This window comes from Hylaeus volcanicus, unplaced genomic scaffold (assembly GCF_026283585.1).
Source record: "Hylaeus volcanicus isolate JK05 unplaced genomic scaffold, UHH_iyHylVolc1.0_haploid 12197, whole genome shotgun sequence".
In the NCBI taxonomy this organism is placed as follows: Eukaryota; Metazoa; Arthropoda; class Insecta; order Hymenoptera; family Colletidae; genus Hylaeus; species Hylaeus volcanicus.
The window spans coordinates 282,959-301,149 of NW_026533147.1; the positions used below are offsets into that span (position 1 = coordinate 282,959).

The following is an 18,191-nucleotide window of genomic DNA, read 5'->3' on the forward strand; positions in this document are numbered from 1 at the left end:
CTTCGTGAGTGATTTGTATAGCGCATATTACTTTTTTTTGTTTGCGAAACTCAATAGAATTTTCCTTTTCCTGCGACATGTCCTTATGTCTTTAATATGCAAAATAAGTAACAGTCATGAAGTGAGCCATCAAATTTTTTTTTTTTTAATTTAGTAAAAGGAATTGTTAGTAACACCATTCTGTTTTAAAATCTACTCCATGTGAAAAGCGTACGGTAGGACGGAAGTATAAGCTCACTTACTCCTAACTACAGCTACTTCTGTTTTTTATGGTTATAAAAAAAAACTCTCCAATCTTTTACCCGCTCCATTCCATCATTCGTTAGATAACGGTTATTGGGATGATTCACAAATCACTATACATTTTTGACTAAAAACTACATTATGATATTTTTCCTAAATAAAATGAAGTGTTTTGGTGAAAGTGGAAGCGGATGTTTATGTTAGTTCATTTATGACGAAATTTTTATAAGAATTCGTAAACCATATCAAATGTTCGTTTCCGCAAAGAAGTTTGAATGTTAAATTTTGTGTATTAGAAAAAATCAAGCGTATAGTCATGTACGTGTGCTCTAACATTTTTAGTAAAAATTTGCTACAACAATTTCCATTTGACACCAATAGCGAGAAGCATATTGATAAGAAAAGTAAAACAGCAATGATCAGTAGAACAGATTCTTCATCAAGAAAATTCCTAGCTGACATCAACATGGATATTTAAAGGATAGAAAGCATTCTTTTAAAAACGAAAAAATGTATTTGTGGTTAACTGAATCACAAAATAAAACAGCTAAAACTTTTAAAGTACAAAAGATTATAATGTGTAACTTTTAATACTCTTATTTACTAAAAGGTCTTTTACTAAAATTACTATAATAGGAGTGCTCAGTACACAATCAACGTATATAAATCCAACATTCTGGGATAATCTATCATTAACAATTAAGCCTTCATAGTTTGCACGTTAATGTTAAACAAATATAACGACGTTGTTAGTGACACGTCGGATTTAAGTATTACGAGGGGAAAGGGTACAATTGACTATCAACAATTGATAAAATCGCATGAAACAAACTCTTCTCAATTATTGAATCATAATGTGAAGGTTATAGAATCAGTTATTGATGATTTACAGGAAATTGTGAAATCTATTAGTGGTCATTTTTCGTCCAAAGAAAACCCCTCTACTACCGCATTACCTGCTAGTAGCATTGCAACCATCACACAATTAAATAATACGATTCCCATGAAATTGTCAAAACTACGAAGGCATTATCGGGATATTAATATTTTCGCACATGATTCTACGACGCTTACAGATACTTTGAAAAGTCTGAACGTAAAAACAACTGAAGAACTTATTGACTATGAGCTTCAGTTAAGTGGATTAGAAAAAATTATTATACAAGAACAATCGGAAATTCCAACGCCTAAGTTCAAAGCTATTGTACCTTTTTTCCAACGGAAAAAGAAGAAACCAATATCAAATGATACAGACACGTGTTCTAATGCTATAACAAATACTGAGAAAGAAATGAAAGGGTGCCAAGATGAAGTGGTCATGAAGGAAAACAAACTTGTACTAAAAGAGGAGCAACATATGCTCATTGAATCTTTAGATTCTACTCTTATTCAAAAAGATGTTGAAATGAGTTGTGAAGACAACGATGAAGTTATTGATATGGATGATCCAGCACTGAATTCACAGCCTCTTGAGAAATATTACTTGGACTGGTTAAAAGCTTATCTTGTTCGAAGAACCCAAGAATGCGCGGAAATAGAGTCAGTGAAGAGATCTCGTCATGTAGCTGAAGAAAAAGTTAAGGTGTTTCAAAAGTCTGAAGCAGAGTTAGCTTCAAGGCTTAGTCCATTAGAAAAAGAACTAGCGAAATTTACAGGAACCATCAACCGGACAAGAGCTCCTGCTGCTGCTTTATCAGGAGTCAAGCAAACACCACTTTCAGTTTTCCCTTCGAAAGCTTACTCATTATCTACTCCATTACTAACACTTTTCACAAAATTCTTTTGCTACAAATCTGTCAATAGTGATGGAGGAATTGAGTTACGACTTAACTTTCAAGCCACATCTAAAAGTAATGATCCACTATTTGAATGTGACACTGGACGTCTTCAAGTGTTAGTTGATAAAGCAACGACTTGGTTACCTCCAATATCTTTTTCAAAAACTGCTTCATTATTTCCTTTAAATATTCGATTTAGCTATTTTCCAAAACTCAATTTAGTGAGTGCAGTTTGCCAGTTTCCACGCGCTATAGGATCTGATTCCTCTTTTTTAAGCGATTTATTTTTTTCTGACGATAATGGTTGTTTATCTCCCAATCCTCTTCATCATATAGCCAAAGATTTTTCGCATTTAATGGCTTCTATGGATGAACAGAATGAAAAATCCACAAGCGTTAAAGATTTTCAAACGTTACCTTACGCTATATGCTCTCGCATATCCGAGTGTGTTATTTATTTTTTTAAAAAGTTTATAAAGAATGACTTTGTTTTATTCATGTCTTCCGTTTAGACGCCAAGCTGGCCGACCGTATCGTTGGGCTCAACAATTAGCTGATAACGCTTTTAGTGTAGATGCGACTTCGGTACCTAATTTTACAATGTTCACAGAAAAACTTCCCATTGTTACTGCTGGAAATTTCGTTAAGCTTTTTCGATTAAGAGGTATTTCGACATCAATCATTCTCTATTTATCGACAATGTTTTAGCTGCGCATAGGTCGTGGAGTATTTATATTGAGGAATCATTAAGGTATCTTTGTAACTATAACAATAAACGCAAACTTAAAAAAAAAAAACACCTTCTAACTATCATTCTTGTTAATTAATGGTTTCACAGAGAAAACCCTCAAAGGTTCCCTCCTCGTGGAGTTAATTTACCTGCAGGATTAGACGTGAGAGATGTTTTTGCTACATCTGTGTTTACCGCTTTTTCCAGTTCTTCATTCAATGAATTTGTCTCAAAGGGTGGATCATCAGTATGTCTTCGATATCGTTTTAGTCAACTAAAATTACAAGTCGTTTTTTAATTACAATCACAGAAATTCCAGGATATTGAAGCTTCATATCTGAGCGCAGAGCTCAATGTACAAGCTGTTGTTTTTATTGTTTTGATTGCTGTCCCAGCATACGGAAGGTATAATAATAATTGTGTAAGACTTTAAAATGTTTTCATGTACCAGAAGGGCTTCTGACTTATGTTTTTACATTAAAGAAGTTAAAAACGATATAGCTGATGATCAAGGAGTGTTCATGTCGCCTAATATTTTTTCACTAGGAAGAAAATTTTTATTTAGTGATGGAAAACATCGAAAAGACACAACTATTCTTAGTCATGAAGAAATCGCCAACTCAGCTAGTGTTTGCCTGTGCGATCAAGATAAGGAATTATTTGAAAAGTGGATTCAATTGCATAAGGAAGTAGTTGAAAAATTAATGACAATGGATGATACAAAGTATAAAAAAAGCGTACCACGCAGCGTCATGGATGTTTTAAATCAAATTTATCCAACAAGTTCATGTACCACTAATTGTAACGTTTCCCCAGAGCGACCCTTTTTGCATTTTTATGAAAAATCTCTTTCTGTACGACATAACTATTACGTTATTGTTTTGCCAACAACTCTTTTTTGCAGGACATTCAAACAAATGTCAATACAACAATACCTGAAAAGTTTGCAGCTGACAAAAATAATGATCATTTTTCAATTATCCTAGTAATACAGCTCTATTATCTCGTGGTAAGAACTTTAATTAGTAACACATATTCAAAAAATTTAAATGTTTAGTTTTACATAAACAATTGGGTTAAAGATGTTAAGCATCACAAATTCATTCCGTTAGCTCCAATACATGCCAATCAAACGACGAGTGTCGATTCATGATCCAAAAATGCATAAAACGTCGAGAAAAGAACTCCAAATCTACTATATCTATTTACTACTACACCCATATAAATTGAAATGCATAGCTTTGTAGTCATTGAAGAAAGCTAAGTAAAAGAATGTACTTTTTTTTTAAATGGATGACTCGTTAACTCTAGTCTATAGATTGATTTTTTTTTAAATCTTCTTTCAACTAAGGTTTATTTGAAATACTCCTCACAAGTTTTCTTTAATCTAAAATCAAAATTTTTTTTTTATCTAGTACAAATCATCAGTAGACATTAAAAACAAATAGAAGGCAATATTAAAAAACTTTTATTCAAAAAACAATGGAAATCAAAATTGAATTGTGTAGATACTATTTTCCGCTTAAATTTTTGGTTTTTTAAGGCTGTTACAGTAATGTCGTTGTACTCGAGTCCATTGCAACACATTTATTTACCTTTGTTGTTTCTTTTTGTACAGTTGACATAATAGTATATGTTCTAGTCTTCAAAGTGATGCATTAGTAATTTGTATAGTATTTATGCATTAATTTCGGAAATTGATTCAACTAAAATAAAATTAGTGAGTTGTAGTGAGTGTTTTATGGTATTGTGTTGAAAATATAGGTATGAATTTGGTGGATCAAGCTCAAAAATAGAAGAACGGCGAACTTCCAGTTTTGCTCGAAGGCATCCAGTGTCGGAATGATTACCGGTACCCCTTCTACATAGTTGAGTTTTAATTTTTTCAAACCGTGTGCATTAAAATACATGCTTTTTAACTATTGTCTTAAATTTGTCAATCGACATGCATTGCCTTGTTGTTTTTTTTTTAAATATTTTCAATTTGCAACAAAGCCTTTGGAACAAGAAGGAAGTAAGCTGATAACCTTTGTTAAATAAAGTTGTATGAATAACAGGGTACTTATGGAGCGAGCAAAAGAGAGGTAGAAGGAAAAAAAGGTTGTTTTACTTTTTACAGTTTTTGAATACAGTAGTACAGAGAAGTACGCAAAATGTAACTTTTGTATCGAGTTAGGATAGAAAAATCTTCTACTCTGTTTTCGTTTCCACAATAAAAAGTAGGTGCAACCTAAGACTGATCATAAAAAGACATTTAAAACCCTAACAAGGTGTGTCACGTCCTGAATCCCAGGTACACACTGCTTGTTAAAAGCGCGATATTGTTAAAAAACAAAAGTGTAATTTTTAATAAGGACTTTAAACCTAAAAAAGTCCACGTAAGGAAAAGATGATTTAATTGGTGTTTAACAGAAATATTACTACGTTTTTTGTTTACTAAATGGAATTTTTCTTAAGAGAAAAAAAAGTTTTGCAAAATGTATCATACAAATAAATTGTTTTAGTCTATTTTGAAATGAAAAAAAAAAAAGAGTTCAATTGTGAATTTGTAATTTTCTATTTTAATGGTCTAACCGGTCATTCGCAAAATTGACAAATAGAAAGGTTGTTTCTCGTGTGGAACGTGAGAAAAAAAAAAGAATTTCAAGCATTTCAAATGGAAATCACTAAAGATACATAATGAAATCCACGGTATTTGGTTTAAACACTTGATGAACTAAATAAATGGTTTACTACGCTTCATTGGCTAAGAAGTACCATAAGAAGTAAGGGGTGCCAGTCATGCATGCCATGACAATTAGGAGGTTTTAATAACACAGTTGTAGGACGGCTTTTGCTTCAGTTAATAAAGTTGATCAAGAATATTATTTATTATATGGCCCATCAACGGTTCTTCATAGAATCGATTGAAAAATGATTAAACTTGTTATATTAATTTTGAACCAGTTATATACTTATCATGGGCAACTGCGTAATTTCGCGTAACGATAGATTGTTAAGTGAGGTAAACCATTTAAAAATTTCAAGGGAGTGTGTCGTCTATAATATTGCGCACGCGTTTAAAAGACTGTTAACATTTAAAATGTATGTTTTCTTTTTTTAATTAGTTTCTTTCTCCTTTAATTGCCAAATTTTTTTTTGTTTCACTCTCTTGACTATTTGTTACTTGTGCACGCTTCAATTTTTGTTTTGAGTGTAAACAATCTGGAACAGTAGTATTTGGAAATTTGTGGGATTCAATACTTGTTTTTATTATCCATGTTAGACATAAAAAATCCGAGTCATATGTCGAAGATAAAACATTATCTATTATGAAAGCTACAGATAATGATGTAAGTGCTCAATTAGAAATGTGTTATTGAATGTGATTTTGTATAATCACTCTAGACGTCTTTTCCGCAATCTGCCATGTTTTCGTAAGTTTTTTTTAAAAACCTGTTTTTTAAAAAAACTTTTATTCGTTATTGTAAATCGTTAGAGAGAGAAAGATGGCTGATAGGGAAAAGTTTGGTCGTATTCGTCCAGACCAATGTGACAGAGAGGTTGAAGAGGATATTAATGAAAAAGAAATGTTTAGACAAAAAACAGAAAGCGACCGACAACTTATTAAATTAGCTCTCAAAAACAATTTTGTTTGTTCTTCGTTAAACGAAGAAGAAGTCAATTGTCTTTGTGACGCTATGCGTTTCTATGTATTCTATAAGTCAGACTATGTTTGTTATCAAGGAAATCTTGGATCTCATTTTTTTATTGTACATTCTGGAGAATTTGATGTTTTGATTGATAATATATTAGTTAATAAGATGGTAAAGAAGTTTTTTAGAGGTTTTTAACAAAAACGTTAAAAAGTCTTATGTGCATTTTTTTTGCATTAGAAACAAGGTAAAGCGTTTGGGGAATTGGCACTCATTCATAACACGCCTCGCTCTGCGTCCGTTCGAGCGGTAATGGACGGAGCTTTATGGGGAGTTGAGTTATCCACATTTCGTAACATATTGAAACACCTTTCAAGCAGGTAACTTTGAATTACTACCATTTACACTTTGGGATCTTGTGTTTGTGCATTCTATTTCTTCATGTAAAGAAATTACGCGGAAAATCGTCAGTTTTTAGATTCAGTTAAAATTTTTGAACTTCTTACTGATTTTCAAAAAGTTATGATAACCAATGCATTGGTAGTACAAACATTTATAAATAATCAAGGTAATGAAATGTCAGACTTGTTAAAAACACAAAAAAAAATTTTTATTAAATCATTAACAAATTCGCAAAATGTTATTAAAAAAACCAAATTTTCAATTTTAGAATAAAAAATTGATTTCAATATTACATTGTGTTATCAATATCTTATTGTTTTCGTACAGCTATTGTAAAGGAAGGGGAAACGGGTGATGTTCTGTATATTATAAAGGAAGGTGAAGCTCATGTCATTATTAAAGGAGTCACTATACGAAAATTAGGAAAGGTAGTTTACAAATTAACGCAAGTCTTGTTAATATAAAACGTGACTCTTGATTTTTTTAAATTGGAATGCAATTTGAACAGGGAGATTATTTTGGTGAACGAGCTTTATTATATGATCAGCCGCGTTCGGCTACCATTGTGGCTACTAGAAAAACTGTGTGTGTATCCATTGGTCGTGATCTTTTACAAAAAGTGCTAGGAAATTTACAACATGTTTTGTTCCGAAATATTATGCTTATAGGTACAGTTTGATTGCCAATTTGACTTTGAATCAAAATTTGTTATTAAAAAGCTCTTCAAAATAGTCCCGTGTTTCGAAAATTCACGGAACACCAACTCTCTTCATTTATTGAAGGAGCGGTTATGAAGGATTTCCCTGCTAATTATGTTATTCGAAATCGTAAAATTAATGCAAAGGCATGTTTCTTAAAAAAAAAATTGCAAACTTAAAAAATTATTGTTTAACACTGTTAGGGAATTTGTTTTTTAATAGTATTAGAAGGGCATATAGTGGTAAAAATGAACGAAAGGCTCGTATGTTCACTGATTCGAGGACAAAGTTTTGGAGATAATTATATTTTAAATACGGATCAAGCATTTCCTTATTCAGTGGAAACATTATCTCACTGCAAAGTCATTTCTATTTAATCTTCTTCATGTTTTCGTTGAAACTTTTGATGTGTTTTTAGCTAGCTTTGCTTACAACAAGACTTTTCTCTTCTATATTGCGCTCAGATAATATAGAAAAAGCTTTAGATTATAATCAAAAAAAGTCTATTGTAAAAAAAGTAAGCTGCATGGTATTTTCCTTTGTAAAAGCCTTTCAATTGATACGATCGATTTATCGTGTATCTCATTTTAGATGTACATTGCCCAGTTTCTATCTGAAGAAAAAATCGATATTCTAGTTCGTGCATTTAAAACTGAAGTCTATAAAATGAATGAAATAATTTTACGTGAAGGGCATATAGGAACACGTTTTTATATCATTAAATCGGTATTTTTTCGAAAATTTGTCACTTGAATAAATTGTTATTAATTGTTCTTGTTCAAAATCAAAGGGGGAAGTAATTGTATCTCAACAACACAAAAAATTGAGAACTTGTGGGCGTCATGATTATTTTGGGGAACGTGCTTTACTCTATGATGAACCACGCACTGCTTCAGTAGAAGCGTCTTCCGACGTTGTCGAATTATGGGTAGTTGAAAAAGCTACTTTTCTTCAGTTTATGCAAGGGCCTATGTTGCATCATTTAGAAGAGCGTATTAGACTTCAGGTAGAGTCAACCAATCATTCTTTGAAAGAAAAATTGAAGGGATACCATTTAGTTTTTGTTGGTATTTCTGAGCATGATCAGAAGTTACTAGATAGAATTGTGTATTTATTGTAGGATACCAAAGTAACATTTGATGAGCTTGTTGTAGACCGCATTATTGGAAAAGGAACGTTTGGTACAGTAAAATTGGTAACGCATAAGAAAACAGGAGTTCGCTATGCGCTCAAGTGTGTCAGCACACGCACTGTCATTCAATTAAAACAAAAAAATCATATTCGATTAGAGCGAGAAATATTAGCGGAAAATGATCATCCTTTTATCATTAAATTGGGTAAGATAAAGTGAGGAATATGAGTCAACAGACCGTTTAACAAACTTTCACTAACCTTCACATTTAACAAAAAAATAATGATTGATATCTTCTTCTTCAGTTAAAACTTTTGGAGATAGACGGTATTTATATTTCCTAATGGAGTTAATAACGGGTGGTGAATTGTATGATGCTATTCGTCGTATCGGTTTATTAAATCGTACACAAAGCCAGTTCTATTTAGCTTCCATAATTTTAGCTGTTGAATATCTTCATGAACGTAATATAGGATATCGTGTAAGTTAACCCATGCTTCTTCCAGTGCTTTTTCCCTTCGTTTTTTTTTTTTCTGACAAAAAAAAACCCAAAAACATTTTTGTTTTATTTTGCAGGATTTGAAACCTGAAAATATTCTTTTAGATTCTCAAGGATATATAAAATTAATTGACTTTGGTTGTGCTACAAAAATTACTGGTCGTTGTTATACATTTGTGGGAACACCTCATTATATGGCACCCGAAGTTATTTTAGGTATAAAAGTGTTTTTTTCAAAAACCTTTCTTTTTTAAAAGACTTGGTGCTTCCCGTTTTTCGTTTACAAAAAAATTAATAAATTATGAATGTTTGTTTTAGGAAGAGGATATACAGCATCCGCTGATATATGGGCTTTTGGTGTATGTTTATATGAATTTCTCTGTGGTCCTCTTCCGTTTGGTAACGACGCTGAGGATCAACTCACAATTTTAAGAGATATTCTTACAGGTATTTATAGTCATTACGTCATCAAAAAAAAAAACAGTTTAGCTCAAAAAGAAAAAAAAAAACAGCAACGATTTCAATGTTTTTCAGCTAAACTTGCTTTCCCTAGTTATGTTACGGATCAAGATGCTATAAATTTAATTAAACGGTTATTATGTCGTTCACCTGAAATACGCATAGGTTGCTCAGTCAATGGATATAAAGTAAGTACATATGTCAGTTGTCAAAAAGCTGTGCTGTTCTTCTTATTTGACGATATTATACGCTAACGTATGGATGATTTTAATGATTAGGAAATAAAAGAACACCGATTTTTTAATAACTTTGATTGGCATAAATTATTAATACGAGCAATAACGCCTCCATTAGTTCCAACAAAAGAATTTTACACCGAGGATAGTGAACCGGTATTCATTTCGTGATAAAAACTATAGGGAAAAACACAACTTCTTCTGTCTTGCAATCGTCTTTACTTTTTTGTTTCAGGGTCGCCCTAGTATATCCTCTATAGCCAATAAACATGATACAGGTGAAATAGAGGATTACGATTGGGAGAAAGATTTTGAATTGATTGAGACATCTGAACATAAAGCAATCCATTAATTTGTTTATTAAGGTATAATATAATAATATAAGCAACATTTTTCTACTTTCATTTTTTAAAAATACTATTTTTTTAATCATTTCAATCACAATCAACAGTAAAAGGTTTCTTTTATGTTGGATACAAATTTTTGTATAAGGAAATCAGTTTGTTTCATAAAGTACAAAGGAACTGTATTGTTATATCCTCTATGCGTTTGCTGAATTTTCATTTATGAAAACATGAGGTTTTCGATAGTTTCTTCTTGTTTGAACATAGGAAGAAAAGTAAGGCCTAGGAAGAAAATTTTTAGGTGTTTGCTGAGGCATATTCAGTAAAGGTACTGTGTTCTGCATTGTCATTTGACGTTCGTTCAACGCGTGACGTATTGTTTCTTGACGGTTATGATATGGATGATCGTAGTATAATGAATTGTTATTTGTGAAATACCTATCTAATGGAACTTAATAAAAAAAAAAAATTGAGATTTTGTTAAATAAAAAACTGACGTGGTTGAAATTGACGAAACGATGGTTCGTTTGGTGTACGTTTTGTTGTATCCCTAAGTTGATTTAAAAAATTATTGCTTTGCATATCAATACGACATGTACATAAACCGTGATCGAAACTCCCTTTATCCTTTGCATCCAAAGTTGTGTCAGTTTGCAAAAATGATAAGAAATGAGTTATATTTGTTAAAGGTAGACGTGGTTTCAACTCCCGTCCCCCATCACTCGTTTCTTGCCAAACAAAATGAGGGTGGTTAGATTTCAAACAGTGTATTGATATTGTGCAGAAATACATCGAAAACACGCATAACAAGAAGTAAATTTGAAACATTAAAAAATTCATTCATAACACAAAAAACATTAAAATGAAACAGTATTTTTAACGCAATTTGTTTACATTGAAAAATAATGTCACTCTGTATCTCCCGCTTTAGTCAAATGTTAAAATTCATTTCTAAATTCGAAACCAATCACAATTTGAGTTTATTATTGAGATTGTTAAAAAAAAAAACACAATACTAATAGTTTATTAAAAAAAATGACTCTACAATACAAAAAATTTTCATTAAAAAAAAAAAATTGATTGAAACATATTGCACATAGTTTTCAAATGAATTTTTGGATCCGATTGTAATGAAACAGTTTTCATTGGGTACAATTTAAAAAAAAAATATTCAGCGTAAAATTTATACTTTAGAATAAATTACTTTACAAAGCTTATGTGTTCAACATTTTTATGCTTGTTTTTAAATCCTTGTTAAGTTTGAAAAAACATGTTGTATCATTATAAAGGCAATTAGGAATAGTTATTTTGTCTTCATAGGATAATTGAAATGAATTTGTGATTGGATCAAAAATATAATAAATTCCTTGTGATTTTAATTCTTTGACTAACTAAAAAAAAATTTTTTAAATTAATACAAAATTGTAACATAACGAAAACTACCTCAATAGAAGCTTTATGCTCAAAATAGGAGATAGCAGATCTTTTAAGGTGTCCTATACCATGAAATGCAATGTGCAATAATTTACGGGATACTGTCTACACATAGGATCATCAGAAGCCAATTGTATTAATAAAAAGTAGCCAATATATATATGCAACTATTGTAAATAAAATGTTACCAATTCATTTCTTAAATCTGTTTTAAAAAATGTAACAATGCTTTCAAATGAAAGAGATTGAAATGTTTTTTTTTCAAAAATTTTAAAAATTGCTAGAGATATTCTAAAGAAAATTTTTTTCCCTTCCCGAAAAAGAATATCCCAGATGCGTAGAAAAACAGGAAACTGTTTACAAAAAGACGTTAGGGTCTTTATCACACCTTTGCTATAACGTACTGGGAAAACTGTAGAAAACGAACATAGAAACCATTCAGCACAGATGCAATCTAATTCGATATTTTGAGAACTAGATATATTAAAGAAGGTGAAACCAAAAAAAAAAAGTTCGAATGTTCTTGGTGTCAAATCATTACTTTAACACGGAAAGAGCTTTGGATGTGTGGCGCTTCATTAAATATCGAAGCGTCTTAATGATCAAACAAACTTGTTATAATTTTTTTTTGACTCAAATGGTAATACATACTTTTATATCTCTTCTTAAACCAAAAAGATGTCGAGTATAATAATCACTTATTTTCAATCCTTTTGTTGATGACGCGGAAACCATTTGAACCTTTTTATATTGAAAAGCATGTTTATATGAAAGACGTTTTATAGATTAGACCGTATACTAAATAACCTTTGACTTACTAAAGACCAAAAGGCAATATCTTCTTTCATATAAAGTAAAAAGACTCCTGCCAAAAAGTTTAAACCCTATAAATTGTTAAAAAATAAAGCAATGTATTATACAAGCTTTACCTGGCAATAATTTATCTCAGGGTTATGAACAGAAAAAGCTCTTAATACATTTCGAAGGTGTCCAATACCTTGGGATGTTTGATACTACAATGGTAAAAAAACAATTAAAGCTGTTAGGACTGAACGAAGATAGTATAAATGTTACAAAGGCGTGTGTTGGAAATGTACGAGTAACATCCATCTCTATCTGTTTTAATGTGTCTATTGTTGTTGAATATTCCGCTTTTTTAACGTATCTATTTTAAAAACAGCATATTTTGAATTTTATAGAAAATTTTTTTTTAAAACATACTCAGTATAACGTGAAGGTAATCGGCACAATAACTCATAGCTTCCTAGTAAATATGACCATGCTTCAGATCTATTTTGTAATATATTTTTAAAATTATTTCTTTTATTTTATATATAACAAAATACTTATTGCCTAAACTTCTTATAAAAAATACCTCAAGTCATCAGGAATTCCTCTCCGTATTAACCGTTTGGATAGTAAATAGTGACATCTTGATTCCTGGGCTTTATTTCGATACAGTGTCCATCTACCAAATCAGCAAAAAACAATTAAACAACGTCCATGTTTTCTATCCTTTAATTATTTCATACGAAAGAAAACGTGAGGAAAGAAGGAATGAATCTAAAAATGGAACGTTGTTTTCGGAATTATAACTTTTATCAATACTGTCGTTTCTAAAAGCGTCCAGTTTAGACGACGTTGATACTATCACATTTTTCCTTTTTAAAATGTTCATTTCTATTGCTACATTGCAACAAAGAATGTCATATTTTTATTTAAAAAAAAATTAAACCTTGTTTGATGCTACTTTACCTTTTGTAAATAAAAGATTATGTTCATCGTTGCAGGTTTTAAAAAAAACTTGAGCAGTAATTATCTTTTTACTGTAAGCTCAAGGCATATTTAGAACTCAAAAGGTTGAGACATGATTGAACATAATTTTTTAGAAATCAAGCAAATAATGAATTAATGTAAGCAAAAAGAATAAAAAATTTAAAATGAAAAGGCGTGTTAACTAAATAAGTTGTTTTGAAAATTTTAGGTAGAAAATACTATCTGCTCCTGTGTCAAGTGATCCGTTGGCCTAAACTGGGCTAGTAGTCTGGTCATAAATTCATTTCCTTGCTGTCCTCTCGTTTTTCATATAATAAGTCAATCTTTTAAAATGTTTTAAATATATACATTTTCTTATATAATTCATTTGACTTAAGTAAAAAGAGATATTAAAAACATTTTTTCAATAGATGAAGAGAATATGTTGTTTTGTTATAAATGTAAAGAGGTTTTCTCTTTTTGTTAAATCGTGTAATACATCCAATAATATTTTTCAAAAAGGTGTCTTAAAATGATTATGAGAAAACGCTTAAAGCAAATTTTTTTTTGTATTATTTTTATTTTTTAAAAGTAGTAGACTGACATGTTAAACGACGTGTGAAAAAGAAATCTACTAACATTTTTTTTAGTTAAAACAAAAAAAAAATCTATTCATAGAAAATAGTATTAGAATTAAAAAAAAAATTGTTTTTAATTGAATAGAATGTTTGTTGTATTTTATGAAATCTCTCGAGGTTTCAATTCTCCAATTTTATTGCAATGTTATAAGAAACTTCTTGTAATGAAAAAAAAAAATTCTTGTGGATAAATTGAATGAACATTTTTATTAAAGTTAAAGCGATAATTTATTGAAATCGTAATATTGATTTTTACGTGAATTAATTTAATTTAGAAAAAAATGTTAAACATAAGTACACTTAAAAAAAATGTTTCTTAACAAAAAAAAAAATTTGAAAGTAAAATATATTTTGGTTATTGAAAGAATGATGTCTGTTTTTTTTTTAATTTGCCTTTTTTTAATAATTAAAGAAGGATGACCTACCAGAGTGAATGAAAAATGACCAACATTACATCTATGATGCGTTCGGTAAGGCTAAATACAATCAGACAATCTATTTTGCTGATTTTAGTCGACTTAAACTCTCGTTGTCATTCAAAACACATAAAATAGTCCAAAATTAAATTAATTTAGTGTATTTATTGTATTGATTTTGGTGTAATTGTGTCAATTATTGTCGAACACAAATGAAGAGTTTTTTACTAAACATTTTCATAACACAGCCTTTTTACCGAGATGAATCGGTGAATTAATTATCACCTTGATGCTCGTGTTGAAACAAAAAGAAAGCAACATTGTGTTGATATATTAGAAATTTATGAAAAATATGCAAATCATTTTGGTACTAAAGAAAAATAATTCAGTGGATACGTTTTATAAATCCTTTAAAAAAAAAAGAAAATTGCAAATTATTGAAAATGGTATTAATGGAAATTAAAAAGTGATATATATAGATTGAAAAAACAGAATCAGTTTATTTGTTAAACGAGAATTGGAAATTTCAAAAAATAAAAAAAATGTAAATTTAAGATAGCTGAAAAAAATGAGAGTGAAATAGTGAAAACACTTTCCTAATTGTTTTGTTTATTCACTCTAATTTTCGACACAGCTAATTGATTGTAACGGTAAAACGAAAGTTGTTAAAGTAATTTATTCATGGAGACAATAACATAGAGAATAAACACGTTAAATTGACGAAGAAATATTCGTTTCTCTTTATGAAGTAAAAAAAAAAAACTTGCGGCTTTTTGTTGATAGGGCGGTAAGAAGAAATATTCAATTCATTGGATTCTTTTTTACTAAATAAAAAGAACAGTAACAAGTCTGTTTTTCATCAACATCCTTGTTTTCCGCATCTTCAATCATAGGCTCTTTACTATCTGTAAATTTTAAAAAAGAAATACTTTTTCAAATTGGAGATTATGTTTTAAATATTAAAAAAAAAGTTTTTCTTAAATATTTAGTAGAATTAAAAAAAAAATTATGTTATCCACAAAACATATATGTTGGGATCGAGTTACCGAACCACTAGGAATGACTAAAGGGACGCTCAATGGTGTTGTTTGTTTTTGTTGTTTAGACTAGCACGCCATTTTTGTAAAGCGTCATAGAATAACTCTCATGAAGAGAGCTCAAAGTAACCGAGTTAAAAAACAAAGAATGACTATCGGTAAAGAAATCGATGACGTAAGAATTTCTGTTAACATTACTATTCGGTGTGAAACATTTATTGAATGGAATGTATTCGCTCAAACAGAAGAACAGGAAGCTTTTAACACATCTAATTATCTTCAAGTTTTTGTATATTTATAAATTATGGCACATGTATCTTTAATTCTTATGTTATGATTCTAGTTGAATGTTGTACTTTAATACGTTTTAAAATGTAGTATCAACAGGGTTTTTTTTTTTTTAATTTGTTAAAGACGCATAGACTTTTACTATGATTGGTAACCTTAGGTAGGGAAATCAATATGATGGAAAAGACAATGCTATCGCTAAATGAATATGAAGATTCGTATAATAAAGTAAAAAATCGAAACGGCATCGGTCGTGTAGTCACATTCAGTGCGGAATTGTTGCAAATCATGAGCAAAGTACTGAAAAACGCAAAAAAGTTGGTCTTGCCAGCCACAAACACATTGAAGAAAAAATATATGTCTGTAAATGATTATCATAAGTGCAGACTCCTACTTCTTCAAAAGAGGCTACCACGACTTATGATAGATTTCCAAAATATTATACAGTACCTATATTTATCAAACAGTTGGGACCAAAACGACATTTGCGTCTATGTATTTAGTGACCATAATTTGAAACGTTCCCAATTGTTAGATTTGCTCAAGCGTTATTTTAGTATTCCCGAGAAGACCCTTTTAGGCGGTTACCTAGGTAAATGATTTTAATATATTTTTTTATATTATAGCTTAATATTTTTTTCAAAAGCTGTCTTGTAACGAATATACTTTATCTTATTCAGAAGAATATCAATTCAACTGTAAAAGGTTCCGTTTTTTATTATGAGACACCTAAGCGTGTCGAAACTAAGCTTTTTGTATACACCTGAAGTTAACAAATTTTTCTTAATAAATGACCCACGACATTAATGCTATATAGGTTGTAAGTGATATTCATGATCAACTCAATGATATTTTATGGATATTTTTCATGTTTACAAGCCCTTCATAATATGGAACATAGTATTACAAAGAACTAAAAATAAGTTGATTGTATGCTCTCTTTTAGGTTTTTATTTAATGATGATATAGCTGACCGTGGACGTTATGCTGTTGAAATTTTTTTAATACTTTTTTCATTTAAACTAGCTTTCCAAGTAGTGTTATTATTAATAGACGAAATCACGAAAGCTGGAATATGAATGAAATTCACGGTTTTTTCACAGAAGGTTAAGCAATGTGTTAAAAAAAAAAATTATTCAAGTTAACCTTGCATCTTTTTGTTTAGTTCGAACTAAATATTGCGTTTCTATTTATAAAAAATTTTAAGATATTTTCAATAAGCTACGACTATGTATAGTTGTGAAAAAAAAAATTCTTGTTGTTCATGTCGGTTAGTTACGACATAATGAAGTCACAATCAAAATGATTAATAAGATTTATCGTAAAAAACAATGCTTTTTGCTCCGTCATCCTTAGAGTTACTTTTAAATGTTTATTTTGCTCTAATTAAAAATTGAAATTGCCTTGCACACCAGGGTACGATACTCTTTGATATGTTATGGTTAGATCCCGTGGATGGCTTAGGTACAAACTTCAATGGGCGTGGAGTGGATTGTATAGCGTTTGGTCCGAATGTCAGTTAAAATTTTTTTTCGCAAAGAAATCATCATGGGATATGTATTTGTTCTCGTTAGGTGACTTTTTTTTATGAATGTGTTTTCAATCCCTTTACGGTAAAAGACCGATTGAGACTAGAAGAACGAATCTACAATATAGAAATTTTCAATTGAATGAATTAAATATAATAGATAGAAAGAACAATAGTTTGACGTCTTTATGTTAAGTACTGTCCCTCTTAAAGAGTGTGTCGCTCTGCAAATGGTCGCTGAGTTACATTATTTTTAGCACCTAATTATTGTAGAACATCAAGAAATTTGGGTGGAGTGGTAAAAATTGACAAAAGTTTTTTATGCCATGTAAGCATTTTAAATGTTTGGCTGGATTTAGATTATATTTGAAAGTCGCCTTTTTTTTGAAATATAGGAGTTTAGCGCACTGCAACGTCAAAAAAAATCGAAATATTCAGAACTTCCTTAAAATTGTTACTAACAAAGTGGTTTGTTATACTGGATTTTCTAAAAATCTAAAACGTGTCATTGAACAACTTGAGAGGAGAGTGAAAAAAAGAACTCGACGAATAAGAATTGCTGTAACGGTTTATTTCATTGTCATACCCTGATTTTTCAAAATTGTTGCACAAATTTATATTAGGCTGAAATTATATTTATTTTTTATTTCCTTTAGATTTTTTTCCTTTTAATTCTAGAATGAACTGAACCTCAAATCCGTTTACTTCTGCACATTACTACAGCCAACTTTGTTACTCTAGAAAACAGTGACCGACCAGATGGAGATGAAGTAAGGGTCGATATAGCAGAGTTTTTCGGTCAGTTTAAAACTGTTTACGGTAAATCAGTTTTAAACAAAAGAGATTTTCAGTTTGGTTAAATAAACACAAATAAAATAATGTTAATGCTTTCTGAGAATTTCATATAAACCTTAGAACGAAATCTGAACAACCGTGGGG

At 30.3% G+C, this 18,191-nt stretch overlaps 3 protein-coding genes and 2 long non-coding RNA genes across 7 annotated transcripts; 3 read left to right on the top strand and 2 right to left on the bottom strand.

Annotated features, from left to right (window-relative positions):
* Positions 1 to 2: 2 nt before the first annotated feature.
* Positions 3 to 5,017, top strand: LOC128883090 (uncharacterized). Of its 2 annotated transcripts, none has more exons than XM_054135097.1 (8): positions 3 to 2,466; positions 2,534 to 2,685; positions 2,730 to 2,772; positions 2,860 to 2,998; positions 3,062 to 3,156; positions 3,203 to 3,605; positions 3,656 to 3,760; positions 3,809 to 5,017. In XM_054135097.1, exons 1-8 carry the CDS (start codon positions 968 to 970, stop codon positions 3,902 to 3,904), a joined length of 2,532 nt encoding a protein of 843 aa, XP_053991072.1. In that variant the 5' UTR covers positions 3 to 967; the 3' UTR covers positions 3,905 to 5,017. The 2 variants fall into 2 exon arrangements, with proteins under 2 accessions (XP_053991072.1, XP_053991073.1); XM_054135098.1 differs by having other exon boundaries at positions 3,206 to 3,605.
* A 141-nt stretch (positions 5,018 to 5,158) lies between these two features.
* Positions 5,159 to 10,189, top strand: LOC128883093 (cGMP-dependent protein kinase-like). The gene is made up of 20 exons (XM_054135102.1): positions 5,159 to 5,835; positions 6,017 to 6,083; positions 6,139 to 6,167; positions 6,230 to 6,557; positions 6,627 to 6,766; positions 6,836 to 6,954; positions 7,116 to 7,216; positions 7,297 to 7,456; positions 7,508 to 7,632; positions 7,690 to 7,848; positions 7,905 to 8,003; positions 8,078 to 8,212; positions 8,277 to 8,492; positions 8,607 to 8,823; positions 8,924 to 9,099; positions 9,195 to 9,333; positions 9,436 to 9,564; positions 9,652 to 9,764; positions 9,855 to 9,968; positions 10,048 to 10,189. The coding sequence occupies exons 1-20, from the start codon at positions 5,711 to 5,713 to the stop codon at positions 10,162 to 10,164; spliced, it is 2,808 nt and encodes a 935-aa protein (XP_053991077.1). The 5' UTR covers positions 5,159 to 5,710; the 3' UTR covers positions 10,165 to 10,189.
* Positions 8,420 to 9,004, bottom strand: LOC128883094 (uncharacterized). The gene is made up of 3 exons (XR_008458725.1): positions 8,879 to 9,004; positions 8,612 to 8,805; positions 8,420 to 8,559 (listed from the first exon to the last, which is right to left on the bottom strand). It is a non-coding gene; the product is annotated as an uncharacterized LOC128883094 (long non-coding RNA).
* Positions 10,190 to 11,241: 1,052 nt separating the features above from the next.
* Positions 11,242 to 13,581, bottom strand: LOC128882897 (growth hormone-regulated TBC protein 1-like). Of its 2 annotated transcripts, XM_054134726.1 has the most exons (14): positions 13,346 to 13,581; positions 13,199 to 13,276; positions 13,123 to 13,153; positions 12,966 to 13,058; positions 12,812 to 12,880; positions 12,665 to 12,755; positions 12,520 to 12,603; positions 12,409 to 12,474; positions 12,242 to 12,331; positions 12,132 to 12,184; positions 11,995 to 12,064; positions 11,779 to 11,943; positions 11,600 to 11,695; positions 11,242 to 11,547 (listed from the first exon to the last, which is right to left on the bottom strand). In XM_054134726.1, the coding sequence occupies exons 2-14, from the start codon at positions 13,266 to 13,268 to the stop codon at positions 11,371 to 11,373; spliced, it is 1,155 nt and encodes a 384-aa protein (XP_053990701.1). In that variant the 5' UTR covers positions 13,269 to 13,276; positions 13,346 to 13,581; the 3' UTR covers positions 11,242 to 11,370. The 2 variants fall into 2 exon arrangements, with proteins under 2 accessions (XP_053990701.1, XP_053990698.1); XM_054134723.1 differs by having other exon boundaries at positions 13,123 to 13,276.
* A 1,948-nt stretch (positions 13,582 to 15,529) lies between these two features.
* Positions 15,530 to 17,445, top strand: LOC128882927 (uncharacterized). Its single transcript, XR_008458616.1, has 3 exons — positions 15,530 to 16,316; positions 16,405 to 16,544; positions 16,671 to 17,445. It is a non-coding gene; the product is annotated as an uncharacterized LOC128882927 (long non-coding RNA).
* Positions 17,446 to 18,191: the final 746 nt, after the last annotated feature.

Excerpts from the sequence above, each read along its gene's own strand:
- LOC128883090 (XM_054135097.1), top strand. The coding sequence starts at position 968 with ATGTTAAACAAATATAACGACGTTGTTAGTGACACGTCGGATTTAAGT. Across the intron at positions 2,467-2,533 it reads ATATGCTCTCGCATATCCGA|ACGCCAAGCTGGCCGACCGT; the intron begins GTGTGTTATTTA and ends TCTTCCGTTTAG. Across the intron at positions 3,157-3,202 it reads GCTGTCCCAGCATACGGAAG|AAGGGCTTCTGACTTATGTT; the intron begins GTATAATAATAA and ends TTCATGTACCAG.
- LOC128883093 (XM_054135102.1), top strand. The coding sequence starts at position 5,711 with ATGGGCAACTGCGTAATTTCGCGTAACGATAGATTGTTAAGTGAGGTA. Across the intron at positions 5,836-6,016 it reads AGACTGTTAACATTTAAAAT|ACATAAAAAATCCGAGTCAT; the intron begins GTATGTTTTCTT and ends TATCCATGTTAG. Across the intron at positions 9,100-9,194 it reads AACGTAATATAGGATATCGT|GATTTGAAACCTGAAAATAT; the intron begins GTAAGTTAACCC and ends TTTATTTTGCAG.
- LOC128882897 (XM_054134723.1), bottom strand. The coding sequence starts at position 13,268 with ATGAACATTTTAAAAAGGAAAAATGTGATAGTATCAACGTCGTCTAAA. Across the intron at positions 12,332-12,408 it reads ATATTGCCTTTTGGTCTTTA|GTTCAAATGGTTTCCGCGTC; the intron begins GTAAGTCAAAGG and ends CAATATAAAAAG. Across the intron at positions 11,944-11,994 it reads CGTTTTCTACAGTTTTCCCA|TTTCCTGTTTTTCTACGCAT; the intron begins GTACGTTATAGC and ends TTTTGTAAACAG.